At 47.0% G+C, this 22,888-nt stretch overlaps 2 protein-coding genes across 4 annotated transcripts; one reads left to right on the top strand and one right to left on the bottom strand.

Moving 5' to 3' along the window:
• The first annotated feature begins 7,559 nt into the window (after nt 1–7,559).
• chodl (chondrolectin) lies at nt 7,560–14,551 on the top strand. Its single transcript, XM_041961806.1, has 8 exons — nt 7,560–7,629; nt 9,620–9,795; nt 9,874–10,061; nt 10,212–10,369; nt 10,810–10,860; nt 11,907–11,987; nt 12,218–12,314; nt 13,984–14,551. The coding sequence occupies exons 1-8, from the start codon at nt 7,560–7,562 to the stop codon at nt 14,063–14,065; spliced, it is 903 nt and encodes a 300-aa protein (XP_041817740.1). The 3' UTR covers nt 14,066–14,551.
• Nucleotides 14,552–14,724: 173 nt separating this feature from the next.
• LOC121624016 (zinc finger protein 708-like) lies at nt 14,725–22,302 on the bottom strand. Of its 3 annotated transcripts, none has more exons than XR_006007850.1 (5): nt 22,166–22,302; nt 21,105–21,347; nt 19,707–20,039; nt 15,501–17,938; nt 14,725–15,209 (listed from the first exon to the last, which is right to left on the bottom strand). XR_006007850.1 is itself a non-coding variant. In XM_041961603.1 (4 exons), the coding sequence occupies exons 2-4, from the start codon at nt 21,331–21,333 to the stop codon at nt 16,503–16,505; spliced, it is 1,998 nt and encodes a 665-aa protein (XP_041817537.1). In that variant the 5' UTR covers nt 21,334–21,347; nt 22,166–22,302; the 3' UTR covers nt 15,294–16,502. The 3 variants fall into 3 exon arrangements, 1 of the variants encoding a protein (XP_041817537.1); XR_006007851.1 differs by having other exon boundaries at nt 16,363–17,938; XM_041961603.1 differs by lacking the exon at nt 14,725–15,209 and having other exon boundaries at nt 15,294–17,938.
• Nucleotides 22,303–22,888: the final 586 nt, after the last annotated feature.

Below are 22,888 nucleotides of genomic sequence, written 5' to 3'. Positions count from 1 at the left end.
ATGTCAGCTGACCTTTGACCCCCTGGACAGAAAATGTCATCACTTCATCATTTCATCCTCTGAGACATTTGTGTGAAACTTTGTCATAACTGCTGAATGAATGCTGGAGCTGTGGTCAGAAATGTGTTGTGGGAGGTCACAGCGACCTTTGACCTTTGACCTCCAATCAGTTCATGTTTGAGACGTCATGTTGATGAGGATGAGACAGACTGAACACCTGATGTCTGCAGACTCGGTGGTCTCTGGAGCGTGGAGGTAAAACATAACTCTCAGATCCACTTCAATGAACGAGTTTTGGATGTAGATGAGAGGAGGAGCAGCCAGTTCACAGGCAGGCGGGGGCTCATTGTGCCTGTAGTCATTACTGAGGGGAAAATGAGCCTCATCAGCTGATGTTGACGTCAACCCTCCTGTACGTTGTAATTCCATCTACTCGGCACCAGATGTCATCGTTAATCTCATTTATTCAAATGCTGAAGCTGAAGAGCTTCAAGGAGTCCTTGAGCAGGCTCTGGCAGATTTTAAAAACTTTCCAGGAGTGGTTTTAGAGTTCTTGAGTGGGCTCAGGTCTTTTAGAAGGTCCCAGATGGCTTAGATGTCAGGGACTCTTGGAGAAGTTCCTTTGATCTTTCAGTCGGTGAGAAGGATGCTATAATCCTTGAGAAATATCCAGATGTCCTTGTTAGGGTTCTTATGGGGGTCCTAGTGACTTGAAAGTTTGTAATTACTCTCATGGTAATTTCGGGGCTTTGAAGATACTTCAGGAGTTCTTGCATTGTTTGTAGTGGTCCTTGAGGACATTACAGGGATCTTTAAAGGTGTTCCATTCAGGAGTTGCCTGGGATCCTATAAGAGGTTTTCAGGTGGTTCCTTGAGAAGGACCGGAGCATCTTTGGGCAGTTTCTTCTCAACCTGGAATTCTGGTTGAGGTTTTTGGAACTCTGTAGGGTTCAGGTGTCCTCTAAGAGTTGCTAGTCATCCATATGGAGATTCTAGTGGTCCTTGTCAGTAGGTCCTTGAATCAATATAAAAAAACATTGAGGAAATTCCAGGGGTCTTGAAGAAGACACAGTGACACAGTCTTCATGAGACTTTGAGATTTGTTTAACGGTTCCAGATAGTAGTGAATAGATTTCAGGGTCCTTGAAAGGGTTTCAAGGGCCTTGAGGAGTTTTATAAAAGACGAGTGGACGCTGTAAATGTTTCCTGTTGAGCAGCTTTTCTTCTTCGGCTGACCACAGAGATCAATACTGTGTGTGTGTGTGTGTGTGTGTGTGTGTGTGTGTGTCAGATGTCCTGCTGAGTATTGACGAGAAGAGAGAGCTAATTATTTCAGGACCTAAATTGCTGGAAGCCATCAATTACACTCTTATTACGCACACACACACACACACACACACACACTCGTTACCCTTACTGACCTCACTGTTGGAGTTTAGGGACCAGTTCAGTTTCCTGATGAAAACCCCTGACAGCACACACACAGTAGGAGGAGTAGGAAATCACAGTACTGATGGCTGTAATAGATTTATACCTATATGAAGTACATATGGCCTAGTATATACTTCGGTGATATATTTATGTATGTAAAAGTATATGAGTATGCAGCACTATTTATCTAATAATAATGGTTGCAGTGGATGTCCGGCAGGGCGAGGACAGGAGGTGCAGCTGTAATCAGTAGTCCAGGTTCAGACGCTCTCCATGCGGACCTGCGAGACGAGAAAGCACAAAGACTCCGGGGAAGAGGCCGAGTCAGGAACGTGTCTTGGTAGGACAGGAACACATACAGATAGAGAGGGAGAGGAGAACGGAGGTTTGGGTGTCATTGGAGGTCCTCGGCAGTCTAATCCTATGGCAGCATAACTAGGGGCTGGTCCAAGGCAAGCCTGGATTAGCTGGAGAGTATTTAGCAACGAATTGGGACAACCAAATAGTTGAAGAAATTGCGATAATCCAGCCTGGAAGTAACAAATGCGTGGACTAGTTTTTCTGCATCGTTTTGAGACAGGAAGTGCCTGATTTTTCCAACGTTACGTAGGTGGAAAAAGGCAGTCCTTGTAATGTCTTTTAGTGGTAGTTTAAGGACATATCCTGATCAAAGATGACTCCCAGATTCCTTAAATTAGTGCTGGCGGCCAGTGCAATGCCATCCATAGTCGCTATCTCATCGGAGAGTGAGTTTCTAAGGTGTTTAAGCCCAAATCTGATAACTTCAGTTTTGTCTGAATTCAATAACAAAAAGTTGCAGCTCATCCAGGTCTTTATTTCCTTCAGACACACTTGGAGTTTAGTGAATTGATTGGTCTCCTCTGGCTTCATTGATAAATATAGCTGAGTATCATCTGCATAACAGTGAACATTTATGGAATTTTTCCTGATATGTTGCCTAAAGGAAGCATATATAGAGTGAAAAGGATCGGTCCAAGAACAGAACCCTGCGGGACTCCTCTACACAGAGGAGTCATCATTAACCTGTACGAACTGAAATCGTTCTGAAAAGTAGAATTTAAACCAGCTTAGTGTAGTTGCCCTAATGCCAATGAGGTGTTCCCGTCTCTGTAATAGGATACCATGGTCAATGGTGTCAAAGATCGGCACTAAGATCTAGTAAGACTAGTACAGAGACAAGTCCTTTGGTTGATGCCATTAGAAGGTCGTTTGTGACTTTAACCAATGCTATGGTGCACTCTAAGTCCTGACTGGTAATCCAGGTTTAACAGCTACTGCTAATCAGAACCCACTGAGAGCAGAAACTGCTGAATTCTGTCTCTAATAGAGTTTTATCATTAAAGAAACTCATGAAGTCGTTACTACTGAGGCTTCAGGGAAGACGTGGTTTAATGGAATTGTGGCTGTCTGTCAGCCTGGCTGCAGCGCTGAAGAGAAACCTGGATTGTTCTTATTCTCCTGAATTAGTGAAGAGTAACAGGCTGCTCTGGCACTTCGGAGGGCTGTGATGTTTTCCACGTTCGGTTTCAAAGATTAAGAACAAGACTTTCAATTGAGTTATAATTGAGTTTAGGTTTCGGGTTGATTACTAAGCTGGAGTCAAAAATGGCTGCAGCTCCACCTCCTCTGCCGCTGCCTCGAGGAACATCAGTGTTAGTATGACTCGGCGGAGTAGCTTCATTCAGGAATAACATACCCATCATGAGACAGCCAGGTTCCAGTCAGACAAAATAAATCAATATTATGATCTGATGTTAACTCATTTACTAAAACAGCTTTAGAGCACAGATCTGATATGAAGGAGTCCACATTTAATTCTCCGTCATCTCTGGTGTTAATTTTAGTTTTTACATACAACTCCTCTCCTGTTTATGTTAGCTTTAGTTGGTTTGCGTGGTGGGGGGGCAGACACAGTCTCTGTGGAGTATTGGGTGGGTAACTGCTGTGATGGAGGCGCACTGAATCCTGCTGGACTGCAGTTCTGCCTCCTGGACTCGACTCTGGGTTGTCACGGGTTTCGTCGAGTTTAGAGACGAGCTGCTTCGTCCAAGGTGGGATGGACGCCGTCTCTCCTGAAACGAAACCCCCACCGTTTGCTGGACACCACCTCGACAGCCAGAGATTGAATGACGACATGCGGCTAAACATGTCATCACTGGTCAGATTTGGCGGGGGCCCAGAGAGAGTCATATCAGTACTTTTACTGCAGTAAAGTATCCAAGTACTTCCTCCGCCTCTGAGTGTAGCAGCAGTCAAACCTGTCTCACCTCCTCATTGTCTTCCCTCCTTCACTTCCTGCTTCCTCCTCTTCTCCCTCTCTCCACTGAGGTTAACTTCTCTGGTGTGCGTGTGCGTGTGTGTGTGTGTGTGTGTGCGTGTGTGTGCGTGTGTGTGTGTGTGTGTGGTAATCAGAGGTAAGTGGAATGTGTTTCTGGAGGGAGACGATCAGCCGCCTGCAGGCGATCAATACAGCGATCAATACTAGGAATGAAGGTAGAGATCTAACAGGTCATTATCTGTGTGTGTGTGTGTGTGTGTGTGTGTGTGTGCTTCCATGACTTCATTATGTAAAACACTTGTTTATACAAACAGTGAAGTGTGTGTGTGTGTTTGACTGTGTGTGTGTGTGTGTGTGTGTGTGTGTGTGTGTGTGTGTGTGTGTGTGCGTTTGACTGTCAGGTGAACTCTGAACTTCCTGTCAGACGTTTTAAAGTCGACTCTGGCTCACACACACACACACACACAGAGTCGTGTTTTCATCATTTTTGGGGACATTACATAGACTTCCATTCATTTCCTGGAGACCTACTATCCTAACCACAACCACTACTAACCTAAGTCTAACCCTGACCCAAGACTTCCCCCCTCAAAATGTAATCATTTACATTATGACCTGCATTTTGTGTGCATAAGGAAGGCGAGTCCCCACAATGTGAGTGTGTGAACACGGAGACAGTCTAAAGATTCACAACATGTTTCAGCCATGAAGCTTCACTGCATCTGAGCTGAAACAATAACACCTTCACCTCCACCCCTCCCTGTGTCAGGTTATCCAATGTCAGATATATCTATCTATGTATATATGTGTGTGTATACACACACACACACACACACACACACACACACACACACATATATATATATATATATATATATATATATATATATGCAGTAGTCCCTGATGGATGTCAGCTTGGCTAACATCCTCCTCTTACCCACCTCCTCAGTGGTGTCCAGAGGGCAGTCCAGTCTCTTTCTGTCCCTCTCAGAGCTTCCACAGCCCCAGCAGACCACTGCATGTCCTCCAAAACCTTCACCTCCATCCATTTAACACTGCTAACACATCCAGCATGATGCAGCTTCATCTCATTGTTACACATAATTATATCATAGACTTAACACTCACACACACTCGGGTTGGGTTTCACAGTCTAAGTGTGTCAGTAAAATGATCTGATATCACACACACACTTTCCTGAGTGCACGTGGCTGCTGTGTGGTTTCATATGATGAAGAGTGTGTACATTTGTACATTTCAACACGTGCATTCATCTGCAGCTGAAGGCCAAACCAGTCTGACACCAGGTCTCATTAATGCTGTTCTATGTAAATTATTGTTATTATGCAGATTAGATGAACCGTGGATTCCCTGTCAGGTCGTCATCCGTCCCGTCTCCTCTGCTCTGCACTCTGTCTCCAACCCTTTACCTCCTCGGCCCCGCTCCCGTCTCAGACCTCCTTTCAGCTCGTCCTCAGATGCTCTCTCGTCTCTCAGGAGTCAGATCCCATTTCCTCCAGCCAACGGTGAAAAAGCTTAAATCTCATGGATGGACGGATGAATGGACTGACGGATGGACAGGTGAATGGACTGATGGATGGACGGATGAATGGACTGACGGATGGACAGGTGAATGGACTGACGGATGGACAGATGGACAGGTGAATGGACTGACGGATGGACAGATGAATGGACTGACGGATGGACAGATGGACAGGTGAATGGACTGACGGATGGACAGGTGAATGGACTGACGGATGGACAGATGGACAGGTGAATGGACTGACGGATGGACAGATGAATGGACTGACGGATGGACAGATGGACAGGTGAATGGACTGACGGATGGACAGGTGAATGGACTGACGGATGGACAGATGGACAGGTGAATGGACTGACGGATGGACGGATGGACAGATGAATTGACTGACGGATGGACGTATGGACAGATGAATGGACTGACGTATGGACGGATGGACAGGTGAATGGACTGACGGATGGACGTATGGACAGATGAATGGACTGACGGATGGACAGATGAATGGACTGACGGATGGACAGGTGAATGGACTGACGGATGGACGTATGGACAGATGAATGGACTGACGGATGGACAGATGAATGGACTGACGGATGGACAGGTGAATGGACTGACGGATGGACGGATGGACAGATGAATGGACTGACGGATGGACAGATGAATTGACTGACGGATGGACAGATGGACAGGTGAATGGACTGACGGATGGACAGGTGAATGGACTGACAGATGGACAGGTGAATTGACTGACGGATGGACAGATGGACAGGTTGTTGGGACGGACGAGGCCGACGGCTGAAAAGGAACCAGGTTCTGGGTTTTTGGCAGCAGCTGTTTGAAAGGCGGTGAGTTTAATGTTTCCGTGCTGCGTTCAGGGACCGATGAGGTCGATCCAGACTAGTGAGCAGCATTGAAATCAGCTCAGGCTCGTATTGATTCTGTGTCCATCAGAGGAATAATAAAGTGTTTTTGTCACATCGCGCACACGTTTTCCTCCCGGTCGATGAACGGCTGAGACTGAAATACATCACGTTCATACTTCATTTTATTAATTTCAAACAGCTTTATCGACATGAACGAAAACAAAGCAGGTCACATGTTTGTTAGACATCCACAGTGACTGAATGAGACAGAGCCCTGACTCTGGACTCTTCCAGTCACTGAATTTGATGCAGCTTTTTGGAACATGTGACTTATGTCTTCTGTCACTTTATTACTGCTGTCGTCGGCCGAGTTGACCCGGTGGACAGCGTGGAGGAGGGTAGAAATAATCCCCCTGCTGTCAGGGAGCTTCCTGGAGGCCCGTCCTGGTCTCAGCAGTGCTCTGGTGCTGAGGGTGGAGGTCATGCACCACGATGTTCTGGGGCCCCTCACTGTTTCCTGTCTAAGCAGCTCCATGACATGGTCTGTGTTCCTGTGAGTCTGGCCATGGAGGTGAGACATTTGAAGGACAGAAGGACAGACATGAGTGCTCTGTCTCAGCTGTCTGAGTCTCCTCTCTGGGTCTCCTCCAGCCCCGTGGTGCCTTCTTGGTTCCCCATGCTCGGCTCTACCGTCACCTCCTGGCTGTTCGTGCCTCAGCTGTGGTACCAGACTCAGCTGGTCTGGCCAAAGTGAGCTCACTGGACTCAGTGAAGTCCAGGTCCAGGAGGGACAGGCTCCCTCTTAGTTGTTGGCCTCCGGTCTGGTTCTGTGACCTCCTCTCATTTCTTGTTTAGTGGTTTTTCATCCAGAAATGATTTTTCCTTCCAGAGTCTCTGATCTGTCTTGTCTCGTCTCTGTACTCAAAGTACAGTACTACACTACTAGCAGAGTACTTTTAGAGGGTATTAAAGTAACTGAGGTAACTGAATACTCCCTCTGCCGCTCACACCTTCAGATGGATCAATGTGTTTGTCATAACTGCAGCAGAAACCAGAGAGCGTCTCATCTATTGATCAGCTGCTCGGCCGGCAGCCAATCAGCTTCCTGCCTGTGTAAGTGAATTAAAGTGAAGAGTGTGTGGCCCCCCAGGGCTTAATGAAAGAGGAGGTTACATGTGGGGCTCTGGAGGGACGATCGATCAGAGAGAGAGAGAGCGGGGGAGGAGACAGAGACGCTCTCTCCTCCTTTCGCTTCACATCGGAGGACAAACCGGAGGAAGTGAGGGGGGGGCAAAGATGGAAGGAGAGACCGGCAGAAACGCTTGAGAGAGGAGAAGATTCACTTCGAGGATTTATTTAGTCTTCTCGAACCTTCCTCGCCGCCGGACGTTCGCTTTTTGTTTTGATGACGACGTCCTCCGCGGCGATGCGGTTGGTCCTCGGGGTCGTCGTGGCGATGACGGTCGCCCAGGTGAACGGAGCGCGGGTGGTGAGCGGTGAGTCACAAGATGAAAGTAAAGATGAATGAAAAGTCATTTTTTCAGTTTTAATCTGTCGACTGTGTCGGTGCTGACCTCAGCTTCAGGGAAGAATTCATTCATTCTGATATATTAGGTGGATTTTATGTCTCCGCTAATGTTTTTAATCACATGAAAGCAGAGTTATTTTTGAATAACTGATTTTAGTCTATTATATATTAAATATTTACAGCTGCTTAAGCATGAATTAAAGGGTTTGTGCTCCATTTATATCTTACAGGTGAAAATTCAGGGATGTTATTACCATCTAGTGTTATGTAATGTTAAAAACACATTAACTGCTGATAACCCACTAAAATCTTTGGTGTATAATAATCAGTTCATTAAACCTACATTTACGGTAACCCACATTAAGTACTTTCAGGGATAAATTAAACTAATTAGACGGAGAATTTTAACCATTAACCTTCATTCAGAAAAGCCATCGAAGCCCTTTAATGCTGTATGAATTAATTAAAGTGTTCTTCTCAGCTGTGTTTGACATGTTAATGGTTTGAGACTGAGGACATTGTCTCTGAGCTTCACCACTTCAGCTGCTCTCAGCGCTCCAGTTTCAGCCTCCGCTCGACGACCGCTGCGGCTCCAACTGAAGCAGAGGCTGAAAAGCTGACGGAGCTGAAACGGTGAAAGCAGCTGAAGTGGTAGCTGAAACCGAAGCGTTGGCTTGGTGCTTTTTGACTTTGTCAGTTTTTGTTGTGGATGTCCCGCGTCGCCCCCGGCCACCCCGGCGGCGGCGTGGTCGATAGGGCGTGGCTCGGTGCTTTCGGGGGGTGGAGGCGGGCCGTGAAGTGTCACTCTGTGGTGTCTTGGGTCGTCGGCAGGTATCGCTCACAGCTGAGTGGACAGAAAAACATCAGTGACTCAACTACAGCCAATCAGATTCCTTCATTTCACTCTGAGGATCACACGTTTGTTTTTATCACTTTGTAGCAATTCAGACAATTTAATGTCTTCAACATCCCTGAAATACAGCCTCGTTAGCAAAACTAAAGAGAGACAGACAGAGACAGAGACAGACAGAGAGAGAGAGACAGAGAGACAGACAGGCAGACAGAGACAGACAGAGAGAGAGAGATAGACAGAGAGACAGACAGGCAGACAGAGACAGACAGAGAGAGAGAGACAGAGAGACAGACAGAGAGACAGAGACAGATACAGACAGAGAGAGACAGAGAGACAGACAGGCAGACAGAGACAGAGAGAGAGACAGACAGACAGAGACAGACAGAGAGACAGACAGAGACAGACAGACAGGCAGGCAGACAGACAGACAGACAGACAGACAGACAGGCAGGCAGACAGACAGACAGACAGACAGGTATATATGGAGTGGACTCTTTAGTGGCTTTAACAGTAAAGTGATGATGCTGCAGAAGAGAATCCAGCTAATCACTTAAAGGAGCTCTGAGAGTGTGTGAGGCTGTTTGAAGCAGACAGAGATTAATCAAACACACACACACACACGGAGAGAGAGAGAGACACACACACACACACACACACACACACACACACAGAGAGACACACACAGAGACACACACACAGAGAGAGAGACACACACAGAGACACACACACACACACGGAGAGAGAGAGAGACACACACACACACACACAGAGAGAGAGAGAGAGAGAGAGACACACACACACGGAGAGAGAGAGAGACACAGACACACACACGGAGAGAGAGAGAGAGAGAGAGAGAGACACACACACACACACGGAGAGAGAGAGAGAGAGACACACACACACAGAGACACACACACAGAGAAACACACATAGAAACATTCGCAGAGAGACACATCAAGTAAGAAGGAAGCTTCCTAGTTGAAGATCAGGCAGTAGGAAGCCTCCTAGACGGGATCAAGCAGGGAAGGTTTATTCAGAGATCGGGGGGACAGAAGGACAGGAGGACAGCATCGGTGAGGATACGATGACTCTCCTTCACTCTCAGGTCAGACGGTGTGTTTAGGTGGTCCCGAGCGTCCCTGCTATAAGATCGCGTATTTCCACGACGTGTCGAGCCGCGTTGCCTTCCGGGAGGCCTGTCAGGCCTGCGAGATGGACGGAGGGTCGCTGCTGAGCATCGAGAGCCCGGCCGAGCAGAGACACATCGAAAATCTGCTGCAGGTGAGACGGACATGGTGCTTTTCTTCTCCTTCCTCCTCCTCTCCCCCTCTTTGCTCTCAGCCTCCTCTTTGTATCCAGGAGCTGCGTTCGGGAGCAGTGGGCAGTGCAGGAGGAGGTGCGGGAGCAGGAGGAATAGCCGATGGCGATTTCTGGATCGGCCTGACTCGGGTGGACGAAGTCGATCAGACTCATCCTGAACTCGGCGGCTCCTTCGCTTCCTGTCCGCAGCTCTACCACTGGACCGACGGCAGTCCGGCCTCCTTCAGGTGAGCGTGATGATGATGATGATGATGACGACCCACAGCTCAGCGTGTGAAAAGTTGTAGATTACAACCTGACAAGACCCAAACAAGTGCTGCCATTCCTCAATGGAAACTGGATGACTGGTGATGATGATGATGATGATGATGATACAGGAACTGGTATTTCGATGAGCCGTCCTGTGGAGGAGAGGCCTGCGTTGTGATGTACCACCAACCAACAGCCCTTCCTGGTCTTGGCGGGGCTTATCTCTATCAATGGAATGATGACCGATGCAACATGAAGCACAACTTTATCTGCAAATACGAACCAGGTACCATCATCCAATCAGCTTCACTCCCTGCTAAACAAACCAGGTACCATCATCCAATCAGCTTCACTCCCTGCTAAACAAACCAGGTACCATCAGCCAATCAGCTTCACTCTCTGCTAAACAAACCAGGTACCATCAGCCAATCAGCTTCACTCTCTGCTAAACAAACCAGGTACCATCAGCCAATCAGCTTCACTCTCTGCTAAACAAACCAGGTACCATCAGCCAATCAGCTTCACTCTTTGCTAAACAAACCAGGTACCATCAGCCAATCAGCTTCACTCTCTGCTAAACAAACCAGGTACCATCAGCCAATCAGCTTCACTCTCCACTACACAAACCAGGTACCATCAGCCAATCAGCTTCACTCTCCACTACACAAACCAGGTACCATCAGCCAATCAGCTGTTTGCTCGTTCTTCTCCCTTCCTTCCTTTCAGAGAGCCATCTTGTGAAAGAACAGGGAGACACACCTGGAGGACGAGGCACAGGTGAGCCTGCGTGGAGTCACGATGCTGCCGGGCGACGTCTGAAAGCACCTTTAACTTTTCGTCTTCTGTGTCTTTGAATGCAGGATTGTACTTGTAATGGAGTATTTTTACACTGTGGTATTATTACTTTAACGCAGCTAAAGGATCTGAGTACTTTGCATCCAGAAAAGCTGAAGGTTGTTGTTCAGTGAAGGTCATAGACTAAAAGGACTTCAACAGGACAGGTGGGGGTCATTCAGGTGGAGCAGCACAGTGAGCCAGTTGTTGGTATTTTGGGGGAAAATGTGTCGCAGATTGAGAACAATGCCAAAGTGAACCCTGCAGACACTGGAAAAGGTTCAGCTGATCCGATTCAGTGAAATATTTAGTCTAAAACACGATGATAATCGTCAGAAAGATGTTTTTTCATTTTAAATTAGCCAGCCAATGAGAGTCCACTTGAACAGAAGGGCCTTGCTCTCTGCTTTCGTGTAAAGATCGACCCAGTTACTGCCGATGATGACCAGATGATTGGCGCTTCGTATAGCCAATGAGGAGATGTAGCCTCAGCGGCTAATTTACAGCTGAATCAAGGAGCTCATTACAGGGTTTGAAATAACGAATACAGTAAATGGCCTCAATATGAAGAAATAAAGCCTAAATATAAATATAGATCACCTAAAATATGGATCTTCTCAATATAAATATCGATATTTATGTAAATAAATAAAGTAAATGGCCTCTTTAGAGAACGTCTGGACATACCGTTCTGTTCTGTTAAATATTCAGTTTCTGTGGTATTTCCATCAGTTTTTATTGAACTTGGACTGGTGTCAGGCTTCATGCTGTGGTTTCCTGATAAAGTCATCTGCAGGCATCTGTGTGCAAAACAATATTTAATATGGGGGGGCGTTAAAGAGGTCCAGGGACTGTTCAATGATCGGTCAGAAGTTCATGTTCATCTCTGGCTTTTAGGATCTGATGACTTTTCCCATAATGCCACCCTGAGGTCCGTGTGTGTGTGTGTGTGTGTGTCTGTGTGTGTCTGTGTGTGTCTGTGTCCTCAGAGGCGACAGGTGGAGGTGTGGTCAAACAGTCTGCAGGCAGTGAGGAGGTTCCCCCTCAGGTCACCATGGCTGGAGCTTCAGGTACGAACACCTCTGGCCTCTGACTGTGTCTGTCTGAACTGGTCCGAACTGGTCCGAGCTGGTCTGAGCTGGTCTGAGCTGGTCCGAGCTGGTCCGAACAGGTCCGACCTGGTCCGAACTGGTCCGAGCTGGTCTGACCTGGTCTGAGCTGGTCCGAGCTGGTCCGAACAGGTCTGACCTGGTCTGAGCTGGTCTGAACTGGTCTGACCTCTCTGTCTGTCTCTGTTCAGGCATGTTGCTGCTGTATGTGATCATCCCCACGATCCCCCTGCTGCTGCTCATCCTGGTGGCTTCTGGGACATGTTGTTTTCAGACGCTCAGCAGAAGGTAAGACCGGAGACGAGGACTGGCAGCCCCGTACGCAGCTCCCTGCCAAAGACACTGCTTCTTTCAATCATTTAGCGAGAGAGCAACGTTTGGATCCCAGGTTGGTTCTTCATCAGGGGCAGGAACATCAACGGAACGTCGTGTTTGTCACTGAACAGATCAAATAGTCAGTTCCTCCTGTGTGTTTATGTGTGGTACGTATAATACTCTGTAAACACGGCGTACGCAACCAAATCACATCAAGTGATCTCGAGCTTAGAACCAACAGACTTAACCAGGAGAACCAAAACAGAAAGAAATTCAGTCTGTAATAATTAAACTTCATTAACGTGTCGACAACAATCGACCGAATTAAAAATATTTGGATGGTTACTGAAAGAATTTTTCTACTTCCTTTTTCCTGGTTCTCGATGTTCTGTGTCTGGTTCTCTATCTTCTGTGTGTTCTCTGTGTGGTTCTCTGTGTTCTCTGTCTGGTTTTCTATGTTCTCAGCGTTCTTTGTCTTCATCGTTCTCTCTCGTCTCCCTCTGACATCATACCTGATCCATGATGAAATGCACAGTTAGTTGCCGGCTAGCTGCTATGTAGCTGCTATGTAGCAGCTAGCTACCACGGTAGCTTTGACCTTGACTTCTGTTTAGCTTAGCGTTGTCTGACTCTGACTGATTGTTTCATCCTCAGCAGTAAAAGCTTCAGTGTGTTCAGACGATGAACTCTGGATTCATCAAGCGCTTTCATTCGCTATCGATGACTGAGCCGACGAGCGGAAGGTGTGTGTGTGTGTGTGTCTGTGAGTGTGAAGACTGACCCACAAAAAACTACAACTCCCAGTTTCTGTTGGTAAATCTGCTGACGACTGTTACTGCTGAGGATACAGGTTTGAGTGTGTGTGAGAGAGTGTGTGTGTGCGTGTGTGTGTGCAGTGCTTACTCAGTGATTATGACAGGTCAAACACTCAGACGTCTTGTTAACAAGAGCTGATTTACAGCAGCTTCTGGCTCGATGCCCGGCCTCGCTGTGTGTGTGTGTGTGTGTGTCTCTACCTGGCATCAGTTCAGGTGGTTCTGCTGAATCTGGTGCTTTCCTGAAGTCTCTTGTATTCAGTGATTGTTTCTGTGAACCTGCAGAGGGTTTGTTTGGTGATGATGATGATGATGATGATGATGATGAGTGTTGGAGAGTTTATTTCTTTGTGTAAATGAGTGTGTTTACATACACACTCATATCCTGGTTCGATCGTGTTCTGGATCTGATGGAGCAGGAGAAGCCTGGTTCTTCTAGGATCCAGGTTTCTGATGGTCTGTCTTGATTTGTCATCATCCGCTTTGTCCTGTATCCTAGCAACAGAGAATGTTCAGAAACCAGATCAGGTCTTTACAGACCTGTTTGTGTTGGAGTACTCCAGGGAGGAATTCAGTTCCTGCACGAGTCAAAGTGAAATGAACTTTATTGATTGGATATTATCTGTGATGATGATGATGTGAAATCATTTTCTGCATCTATTCAGCAGCGAGACAGGTCATTGATCATATTGATCAGCTGGTTGAAGATAACAGACCAATCACGTGTAATGATGCATAAATATCAAAATCAATCAACAGCCAAACTAAACGATCATCGGGAGATCGGTGGTAACCATGGTAACACTGTTCATGATCTCTCCCCATAGTACTGCCAACACCAAGACCGCTGTCGACCAATCAAACCTGTGGATCTCCAGGACGCCCAAACCGGACACCATGGAGGTCTGACGCCGCCCTGTGACATCACTGTGACATCACAGCAGCGTCGCGCAGAGGGATGACTTCACTTTGCGTCTCAACCCATCATCTTCATCATGCGGTGTTGGCGGACAGGTGGTGCGTTCGGGAGTGGGCGGAGCTTTGAGTTCTCAGAGAGGACGATGATGTCATCACTTTTATTTTTATTTCTACTGAGCTCGTCTGCAGTTTGTCGCTGTACATTTACTGCATTAGCTACTGATTACTGGGTATTTATACTGCATTACTGCACCTCCACAGACATGTACTACAGAGTACACACAGTACTGCACAAGAACATTAATTTACACTGTAAATGAATTCATCCTGTAGTCACTGACATTCACTTACTGTACAGATACTTCCCTCCTTTCCTTCATCATGCTCTTCTTTGCTTCTTTAACACCTTCCATCCTTTCTACATCTCCTTCTTTCTTTCCCTTTTCCTTTCTACATCTCCTTTGCTTCCCTTTTCCTTTCTACATCTCCTTCTTTCCTTCCTTTTTCCTTTCTACATCTCCTTCTTTCCTTCCCTTTTCCTTTCTGTATCTCCTTCTTTCCTTCCTTTTTCCTTTCTACATCTCCTTCTTTCCTTCCTTTTTCCTTTCTGTATCTCCTTCTTTCCTTCCGTTTTCCTTTCTACATCTCCTTCTTTCCTTCCTTTTTCCCTTCTACATCTCCTTCTTTCCTTCCTTCTCTTCTTCCATCTCATACACATTTCCTCCATGCCTGACTTCACCCCCTCTGCCTTCTGTCCTTTCCTCTTCCTCACCCTACCTCGCTGCTCCTTTCCTTCCTTCTATTCCCTTTTTTCCCTTGTCTACCTCCTCTTTTGGTTTCCTTCTTTCCTCCTCAGCCCCTTTCTTTCTTCTCTCCTCTCAACCTGTTGGTCACTTGGCTCTGATTGGTCGGTGTCTTTACCTGTTTGTCGACCTGTGCTTCCTGTGAGTGTGATGTTAGTCGGTCTGGTTTGATGTTTAATTGAATGTGTTCAGTTAATGACGTGGGAGCGATCAGCAGCTGAGTGGAAATGAAGCATCCCTCAGCAGAGGGGTGGAGACACAGCAGGGGTGCGTTTGATTTCACAGCTCATGAAGCAGCTGCAGTGCAGGAGGGAGGCGGGAGGAGACGCAATCTGTTCATTTTAAAGAGATGAAAGAGAGAAAACAGGAAGCATGATTAGCATCATTAGCTCAGATGTTCAGAATCTATAAAATATTATTTCCCTTCTGACTCAGCTCCTCCTCCATGTGACAGAGGAGGTAAAGAAATGATGTGCTGACTCTCAAACTCTATTTATCAGGTTAGAAACGTGATAAATGTCTTTCTGGATGGATCTGCTAACACTCAGATACTGAGTGCACACAGCTGATCGTGAACATGTCTCATGTTTGTACACTGATGATGTGACGAAGGACAATCTGACCTGCTGCCACGCCGTCCTCCTCCTCCTCGGTTTTCCTCTGAGCTGACTTGAACGCACTCCAAACAAGCTTCGAAGAGAACTGCTCTCAGATCAGCTGAGGTTCGACTGATCCCCCCCCCACCTGTATGATGCCGTTCAGTTCGTTCAGTATTAGCTCGTTTTCTAATTTCTCTTCATGTTTCCTTCCTTTTGATGAATTTACGGAGCTCAAATGGATCCATCTAATTAAACTTTAATTGGACTTTAAATGAGTTTCAATCCCACGACACTTTACTGTAATTCAGTTTAATTGACCCAGAAATAAACCTACTTCATTATAATCCATCCATCAATCCATTAACTGAATCTGACTGATGGGAAAATTAATGGGATATTAAAGTGCTTTTAGCTCCCTGTTGCCATGGGAACGCCTCCCAGTTTGTCATCATGGGGCCGATCAGTCAAACATCAGCTGTGTGTGTGTGTGTGTGTGGTACCTACATGCGCTGAAAAAAAACTTTTTGTCATGAATAAAAACACTTCCTGTGACCCTGAGTCTGCAAATTCAACCAATCAGCTGCCTCCATCTGGTTGATCACAACAACAAAAAACTGCCAAGAGTCACATTTAATGAATCTGTAGAGAAGGGGGGGGCTACATTTCTGTGATAACTGAGGAAACCCCGTCTCTCAAGGAAGATCATGTGATCCAGCTAAAAGCTCCAAAATGGGATGGGGGGGGGGCAGTTTCATTAAAAGATTCAAACCGGAAGTAAGAGAGTTTTTTTTCTTTAGTCATTTAATAAATTCATTGATAATTTGATCATCGTTCATTTTTCTGAAGAATCAAAGCAGAACTGATTTAAACTGAACGACGTTCTCACATCTTCTCGGTCTGTTTCGGTTCCGTCGTCAGAAGCCCTCAGAACATCAGACCGCTTCGACACCGCCAACTTTAGGGTTCAAGGTTCAAAGAAAGGAAGCGGGAAGGCGGGACATTCTGAGCGTGCTCGGTTCGGACCGGTCAGGTCGTGACCGCCTGCTGATTGGCGTCCGTCTCGTCGCTCGCCGCATCCTCACAGCCCTCAGCTGAGGCGTCAACAGCCACCACTGTCTCTTCCTGTTTGTAAGTGAGAGCAGGCATCATGTCATCCTCAAACAGGATGGGCGGGGCTTCCTCTGCGGGCGCCGTCCCCACACCGTGCATGCGCTTCCTGTGTTGCTGCAGGTTCCCGCTGCGGTTGAAGCGGGCGGCGCAGAGGTCGCAGGCGTACGGCCGCTCTCCGGTGTGGATGATGACGTGTCTGGCGAGCTGCGAGCGGCACTTCTTGTCTTTGCCGCAGATGTGACAGATGAAGCTCTGCGGCAGGCGCTCTCCGTTGGCGTGGACGACCTCGCGGTGTCTCTTCAGGTGGCTCAGGCGTCTGAAGCTGCGGCTGCAGAAGTCGCAGCCGTAGGGTCGGATCTCGCTGTGGATCAGGGAGTGACTCGCCAGCAGAGACTTGAATTTGAAAACTTTGCTGCAGATTGGACACGGGAACGTCCTCGCCTCCGCTGAGCTCTTTCTGCGTCCGATGGCGTGCATCGCCTCGTTCACTCTGACCCTCAGGTGAACGCGTACGTGGTGCTGCTTCAGGCAGGTGGCGCGCTGGAAGCCGCGCAGACAGATGCCGCATCGGTGAGGTTTGTCACCTGAGTGGATGCGGGAGTGAGCGTCGAGGAGGGCTTCAGATTTCAGCCGCTTCCCGCAGACATCACAGGCGAACGGGGAGTCGGACGGCGGGTTCTCCTCGCCGTTCACTCTGTTGCCATGGACCAGGGTTTTATGGCGCTTCAGCTGGTACTGGCGTCCAAACTTGCGCCCGCAGATGTCGCAGAGGTGCGGCCGCTCTCCCGTGTGAGTCTGGAAGTGGATGGCCAGCTGCGACCTGCATTTAAACTCTTTGCCGCAGAAGTCGCAGAGCAGCGAGCTGGTGGGTGGAGGCTCCGTGGCGCCGTTGATGTGGACGATCTTCTTGTGGTGCTCGAGGTCGTTGGTCCTCATGTAGGCTTTGGGGCAGAGGTCGCAGCGGTGGGGTTTCACGCCCGAATGGATGACCTCGTGCGTTTTCAGCCGGGACCTGCAGCTGAAGGTTTTACCACAGACGGCGCACAGCCACGCCTGCACCTCGCGCTGCTTCTCCAGCTTGGCGACGCCGTTGGGGTGCAACCGGTTCAGGTGGTGCTGCAGGTTGTCGCGGCGGTTGAAGCGCAGGTCACAGAGGTGGCATGCGAACGGCTTCTTCCCTGTGTGGATGAAGGAGTGTCGGGCCAGACTCGACTTATTCTTCATCACTTTACCACAAACGTCACACATGGTGCTACCAGGCTCCAGCTTCACCCCACGAAGAGGTGCATGCTGGGACTCGGAGTCCAGCTGAACGTCCTCGACAGCGGAGGGAGACGGGTGAGAGTGGACATCTAGAGGGAAACACAGGGAGGATATCAAAGAATAAAGAGTTATAAGAGATGAATTCAACAAAAGAGAAACTTCTGAGAGAAATAAATCAATAAATTGATTTCTGTCAGCAAAATAAAGAATTAAAAGAATAAAAAGTAGAATCGCCGTCAGTCAGTTTCCATCCAGACTCATCTAATATCTGCAGAGAGGACTGAAGGAGTTTAGTTCAAGGTCTTCAGTGTGTTTGTTGGTGAAATGGAACAATCAGCTGAAGATCAATATCAGCACAACCAATCAGCTTCTGCTGGACTCTGATGCTTCAGATGTGGCCGCTGCTGCAGAGAAGCTACAGACTGAAACGTGGAGGCTTCACACACATTGAACCTGCAGCTCAGAAGAGCCAAACCATCAGCTCAGGATCTGAGCAGGTGTGAAACATGGTCACATAGGGCTGTCACAATTATTACAATAATCGTTAATCGCGATTATTTTTTCTATTCGTGATTACCGTCAATTATTTCTTTTATCCACAAAGTTGTATAAAATAGCTCAGAGTACGACGTCATCGTGCTGCGCCAGCGGCAGCAGCTTGATGACGTCACAGCCTCACTGTGTTGTCTCCCTTCTCTCTCGTCTTGGTCGGACGGTTAGCGAGGCTAGCATGATAGCATGGAGGGTGAGGTGGTTCTGTACCACGGCACCGCTGTGGATGCATTTCGGCTTTAAGGCAAACGATAAAGGAGAGTCCAGTAACATGGAGGAAGCGATCTGGAAACGTTGCCGTGAAAAAGTGCTAAAAACCGAACACGACGAATCTGAAACAACATCTCCAGATCCACCATCCGCAGCAACACGCCGAGCTTCGAACAACCTCCACAGCGGTCGGTGCCGCCCGTCAGCCGGCTCTTGGCGAATCTTTCGGAAGACCCTCCGAGTATCAACAGGACAGTGAAAGACGGCGCTCGTTAACAGACGGTGTAACGAGGTTTATCGCTAAATGCAGCCGTTCAACACGGTAGAAAAAACAGCATTTAAAGAAATGCTGCACAATTTTGATAAGCAGTACAACCCACCAGGCAAAACATATCTCCAAGACTGCAGTACCTGTACAACAACGTGAAGGATGACGTCCTCAACGAGTGAAGCGAGGCTGATCTTTTCTCGATATGTGGTCAAGAGCCAATATGAGCCCATACATGAGCCTTACAGTGCACTTTGTTCATTGACTGAGAAGAAGTCAAAGAAATCTTTAGTCTGACCTGTTCAATACTTTCTGACAGTTTTAGGCAGACAGAAAATCTGAGTTTGCTTCAGTGCTTGCAGCAGATTGATTACAATAAATCCTGTTAAGGAATGGAGTGGTTACTGAAGTCTTTGTCTATTTCTTGACGTTCAAAACGTCATTAAATTGCTCTTATTCGTTAAGGAGTACAGTACAGCATGTGTATTGTTAGAGCTAATTATACTATGGTAGTAGATTATACAGAAACAAAATAAGACAATATCAATCGCAATTATTTGTCTGACAATAATTGTCTCCAGAAATTCCTAATCGTGACAGCCCCATGGTCACATAACTGTTCCTGAGTGATGCTGCTGAATAATGGACAGAAAAGACGATGTCACAGTCAAGCTGACCTTTGACCTTTGAGAAGAGGTCTCATTACTTCATCATCTTCATCCTCTGAGACATTTGTGTGAAACTTTAAAACACAAAAAGTTTCAAACTTCTAAATAAAAACAGATTTTTAAGGTGAGAGAGATTTGTTTGCTGACATCCTCACTCACCTCCCTCAGGTGGACTCCAGGTGGGATCACCTGTGTCCTCCTCCACCTCTTCCTCCTCCTCCTCCTCCTCTTCCTCCTCCTGTTGGTGGTCAGTCACAGGTGACACGAGGCGGAGGTGGCGTTGAGCTGGACTCCGCCTGGCGCTGTTGGAGCTCTCAGGAGGCGGTCTCCTCTGGGACCTGGATCTGGACTGGGTGTGTTTGGGGGAGGGTTTGACAGTGGGCTGGATTGTTCTGGTTCTGGTGCGGTTGGTGGTGCAGTGTTGCAGCAGAGCGCCACCGTCTGGTCCATCAGGTCTGACTGCGAAACATTGCAGCAGCATCGCAGATGAACCTGAACGAACACACACACACACACACACACACACACACACACACACACACACACACACACACACACACACACACACACACACACACACACACACACACGTCAGGACGAGGTGCTCTGCTGCCACCTTGTGTCAGACAGATGTTCTTCAGTCACAGCTCTTGTTTGTTTTACTTGCCAGTCAGACACATGTTGAGCTTCAATACCCTCACAGTCACAACTCAGTCAGACTGAAACACATTGATGTCATTCAGTGTGACATCACTTCCTGATGACATCATTATCTGTGATGATCCACAATAAACCTCCAGAAATCTTGAGAGAAAAAGACTCTTTAGTTTAAAGTTTAATGGAGACAGTTTGACTAAATATAAGCAAACACAGGCTATAAAAAGCCTCTAGTTTTAGTCCACAGCTAACTCACTGTCTCCATGGCAACATTATATGTTTTTTATTATTTATTAATTTATTTATTTAGGACAGTGCACATTGATGAACATTGCTGTAAATGTGCCAGTTTATCGCTGATTAGCTCATTTGCAACTGTAGTCCCCCCCCCCCCCAAGACAGACAACACATTTCTACCAAAAGTGGTGCGTCTGGAAGGGATCTCTACGTCTCCTCTGTCGCAGGCCCTGGTGTTCAAACCCCTCACAGTCCTGTTTTTTATACATTCATTGAGACTTTTGTATAGAGCGCAGGCACATTTAAAAACCTTGAAACTATGAAAACTTAGAAAACTATACTTTTTAAGGATATTACAGATGTGATACGAGTAAGGTTTTCTGTCCAGTGTCTTTAAAGCTTTTTTATAAAGGGATTCTATTGGGTGGGGGGCTGTTGAACATGCCAGCACCCAGCTAGTGAAACAATAGTCAATGTGTGAGAGGATCATGCAATGTAAAAACATCAGAGCAGCAGTATTAGTTAATGAGCTCCTTATTTGTCTGAAGTTTGCCAGGTTGTGTTTAACCGAATTAGAAACCTTTTTGTCCCTTACAGCATCATGTGAACTGTAGTTCCAAACACAATCATCCCTAAAAGACAAGATAACTGCACCTGTCTGACCTGTGTGTCTCCAGCTGAGCTGCTGGGTCAGCAGGTCCACCTGGACGGCAGCGTCTCTCCTGTCTGCTGAATCACTCTGACAGCCCACCTCCTTCCTCTCCTCTTCTGGACTCTCCCACTGGCAGCCCACCTCCCTCCTCCTCTCCACCACCTCCTCTTCCTCATCTCTCAGCAGGAAAACGCAGAGTTGTTCTCCTCCTTCGGGAGGCTCCAGGAGTCCAGACGACATGTTTCAAACTGCACCTGAACACCGACACACATCACAACTCGTTCATCCATCCGTTCATGGTGGTGCTGAGTCAATAATCCATCTTTCATTCAAAGAAATTAATTGTGTATAAACTGTAATGCGACGTTTTGCATCTCAATGATTCAAACAAAGACTTCAAATTCGTGCCAGTTTTTCCTGAAGGGACAGTCCAACACTAAGTGTTCCTCTGACTGCTGGCACAGAACTGAACCGGATGATGAATGCTCGCCGGTTAGCTTTAGCTACATGCTAGCCCTGCGTGTTGAGCACCGGGTCTTGGACTGAGAAGGTTTCTGACGGTCGATCGTGTCTTCAGCTTCTTCCTTAACAGACTACATTAACAGACTGACCATGGCTGATAAATGTAATGTTAGTGGGGGGTCATGGTGACAAAGGGGCTGGCAGTCCCAGGTTAACTGCTGGGCTTCTGTCATCAAGTTACCGTCGGAAGTTGTGTTGTTGCTGATGAGGAGGACGAAGGCTCGGCCTCAGCCTGCTGTCGCTGCTACACCACATTTCTTTTACTTGATTGAATCTATTGGAGATGATCGGCGGAGTTTTAATTCTGTCAGCCTGTCGGCTGTGAACGAGTCCGTGTCAGTTTTATTTTCCACAAATATATAAAAACCACAGTTCATATAGCCCCTGTCTGTCTGTCTGTTTGTCTGTCTGTCTGTCTGCTGGGGGAACAGAAAACTTCCTCTCACGGCTCTGTTTAATCTCCGCTCACATGCTAACATTAGCACAGTGCTAACATCAGCTAACTAACGTTCCCACAACCCGACAGATTAAATAAAGGTGTCCGTTTTACCTGCGAGCCGAGTGGGTCAGGTGGTATGAGCGAAGATGGTTTAATGGTCGACAAAGATTTAACACAAACAACAGATTTAACTTAAGACAGAAAAACACGAAAACAGCGCCGAAACAACAGGCTGCACCGGAAACACTTGTTGTGTGTCTTCTCAGCTTCCGGCAGGATGTCCAATGAGGTGCGTTCATGCTGCCCCCTACAGGTCAGAACACGCACTGCAACTACAGGCCTTAAACAGACGGTGAAGCTTAAATGAGGATCAGTAAAATAGTCAAAGAAAATCTCAGCGCTGCATCTTGCTATTGGTTCAGTAAAGATTAACCTGCCAATTATAACCTCAATAAATTAGTCTGTGTACGAAAATTGCAAATATTCTGTCCAAAATCCAAAGGTATTCAGTTTACTATGCTATCAGCGTGAAGAAGAATATATATTTCACACATGGAGAACAATTCTAAAGTCTCCAAAATAATAAATACCCCAGTAAAGTAATTTAAAAAATTTGACTCTCACTTACTGTATCATATTAATCTGATGAGTTTATTGTGTATATTATTGTGTAATACATGTTCAGGTGGACCAACACACAGACATGTTTTGATTCATGTCTGCTCCATATGTGAATGTAAAGGAGCAGCAGCAGCTGCAGTCAGTGTGTCGGCTGGAGGTCAGTGAGCTGGTGGAGCTACAGACACTCAGAGCTTCTGCTGCACTAACAGCCCA

This window comes from Chelmon rostratus, chromosome 20 (assembly GCF_017976325.1).
Source record: "Chelmon rostratus isolate fCheRos1 chromosome 20, fCheRos1.pri, whole genome shotgun sequence".
In the NCBI taxonomy this organism is placed as follows: domain Eukaryota; kingdom Metazoa; phylum Chordata; class Actinopteri; order Chaetodontiformes; family Chaetodontidae; genus Chelmon; species Chelmon rostratus.
This window is presented reverse-complemented; position numbering and strand designations above follow the sequence as displayed.

Bases quoted from the DNA above. Each gene is read 5' to 3' on its own strand.
- chodl (XM_041961806.1), top strand. From the start codon at position 7,560: ATGCGGTTGGTCCTCGGGGTCGTCGTGGCGATGACGGTCGCCCAGGTG. The intron at 10,062-10,211 runs GTGAGCGTGATG...ATGATGATACAG, and splicing joins GGCAGTCCGGCCTCCTTCAG to GAACTGGTATTTCGATGAGC. The intron at 12,315-13,983 runs GTAAGACCGGAG...CTCTCCCCATAG, and splicing joins TTTCAGACGCTCAGCAGAAG to TACTGCCAACACCAAGACCG.
- LOC121624016 (XM_041961603.1), bottom strand. From the start codon at position 21,333: ATGTCGTCTGGACTCCTGGAGCCTCCCGAAGGAGGAGAACAACTCTGC. The intron at 20,040-21,104 runs GTCAGACAGGTG...GTGTTCGTTCAG, and splicing joins GCTCAGCTGGAGACACACAG to GTTCATCTGCGATGCTGCTG. The intron at 17,939-19,706 runs GTGAGTGAGGAT...GTTTCCCTCTAG, and splicing joins CTGGAGTCCACCTGAGGGAG to ATGTCCACTCTCACCCGTCT.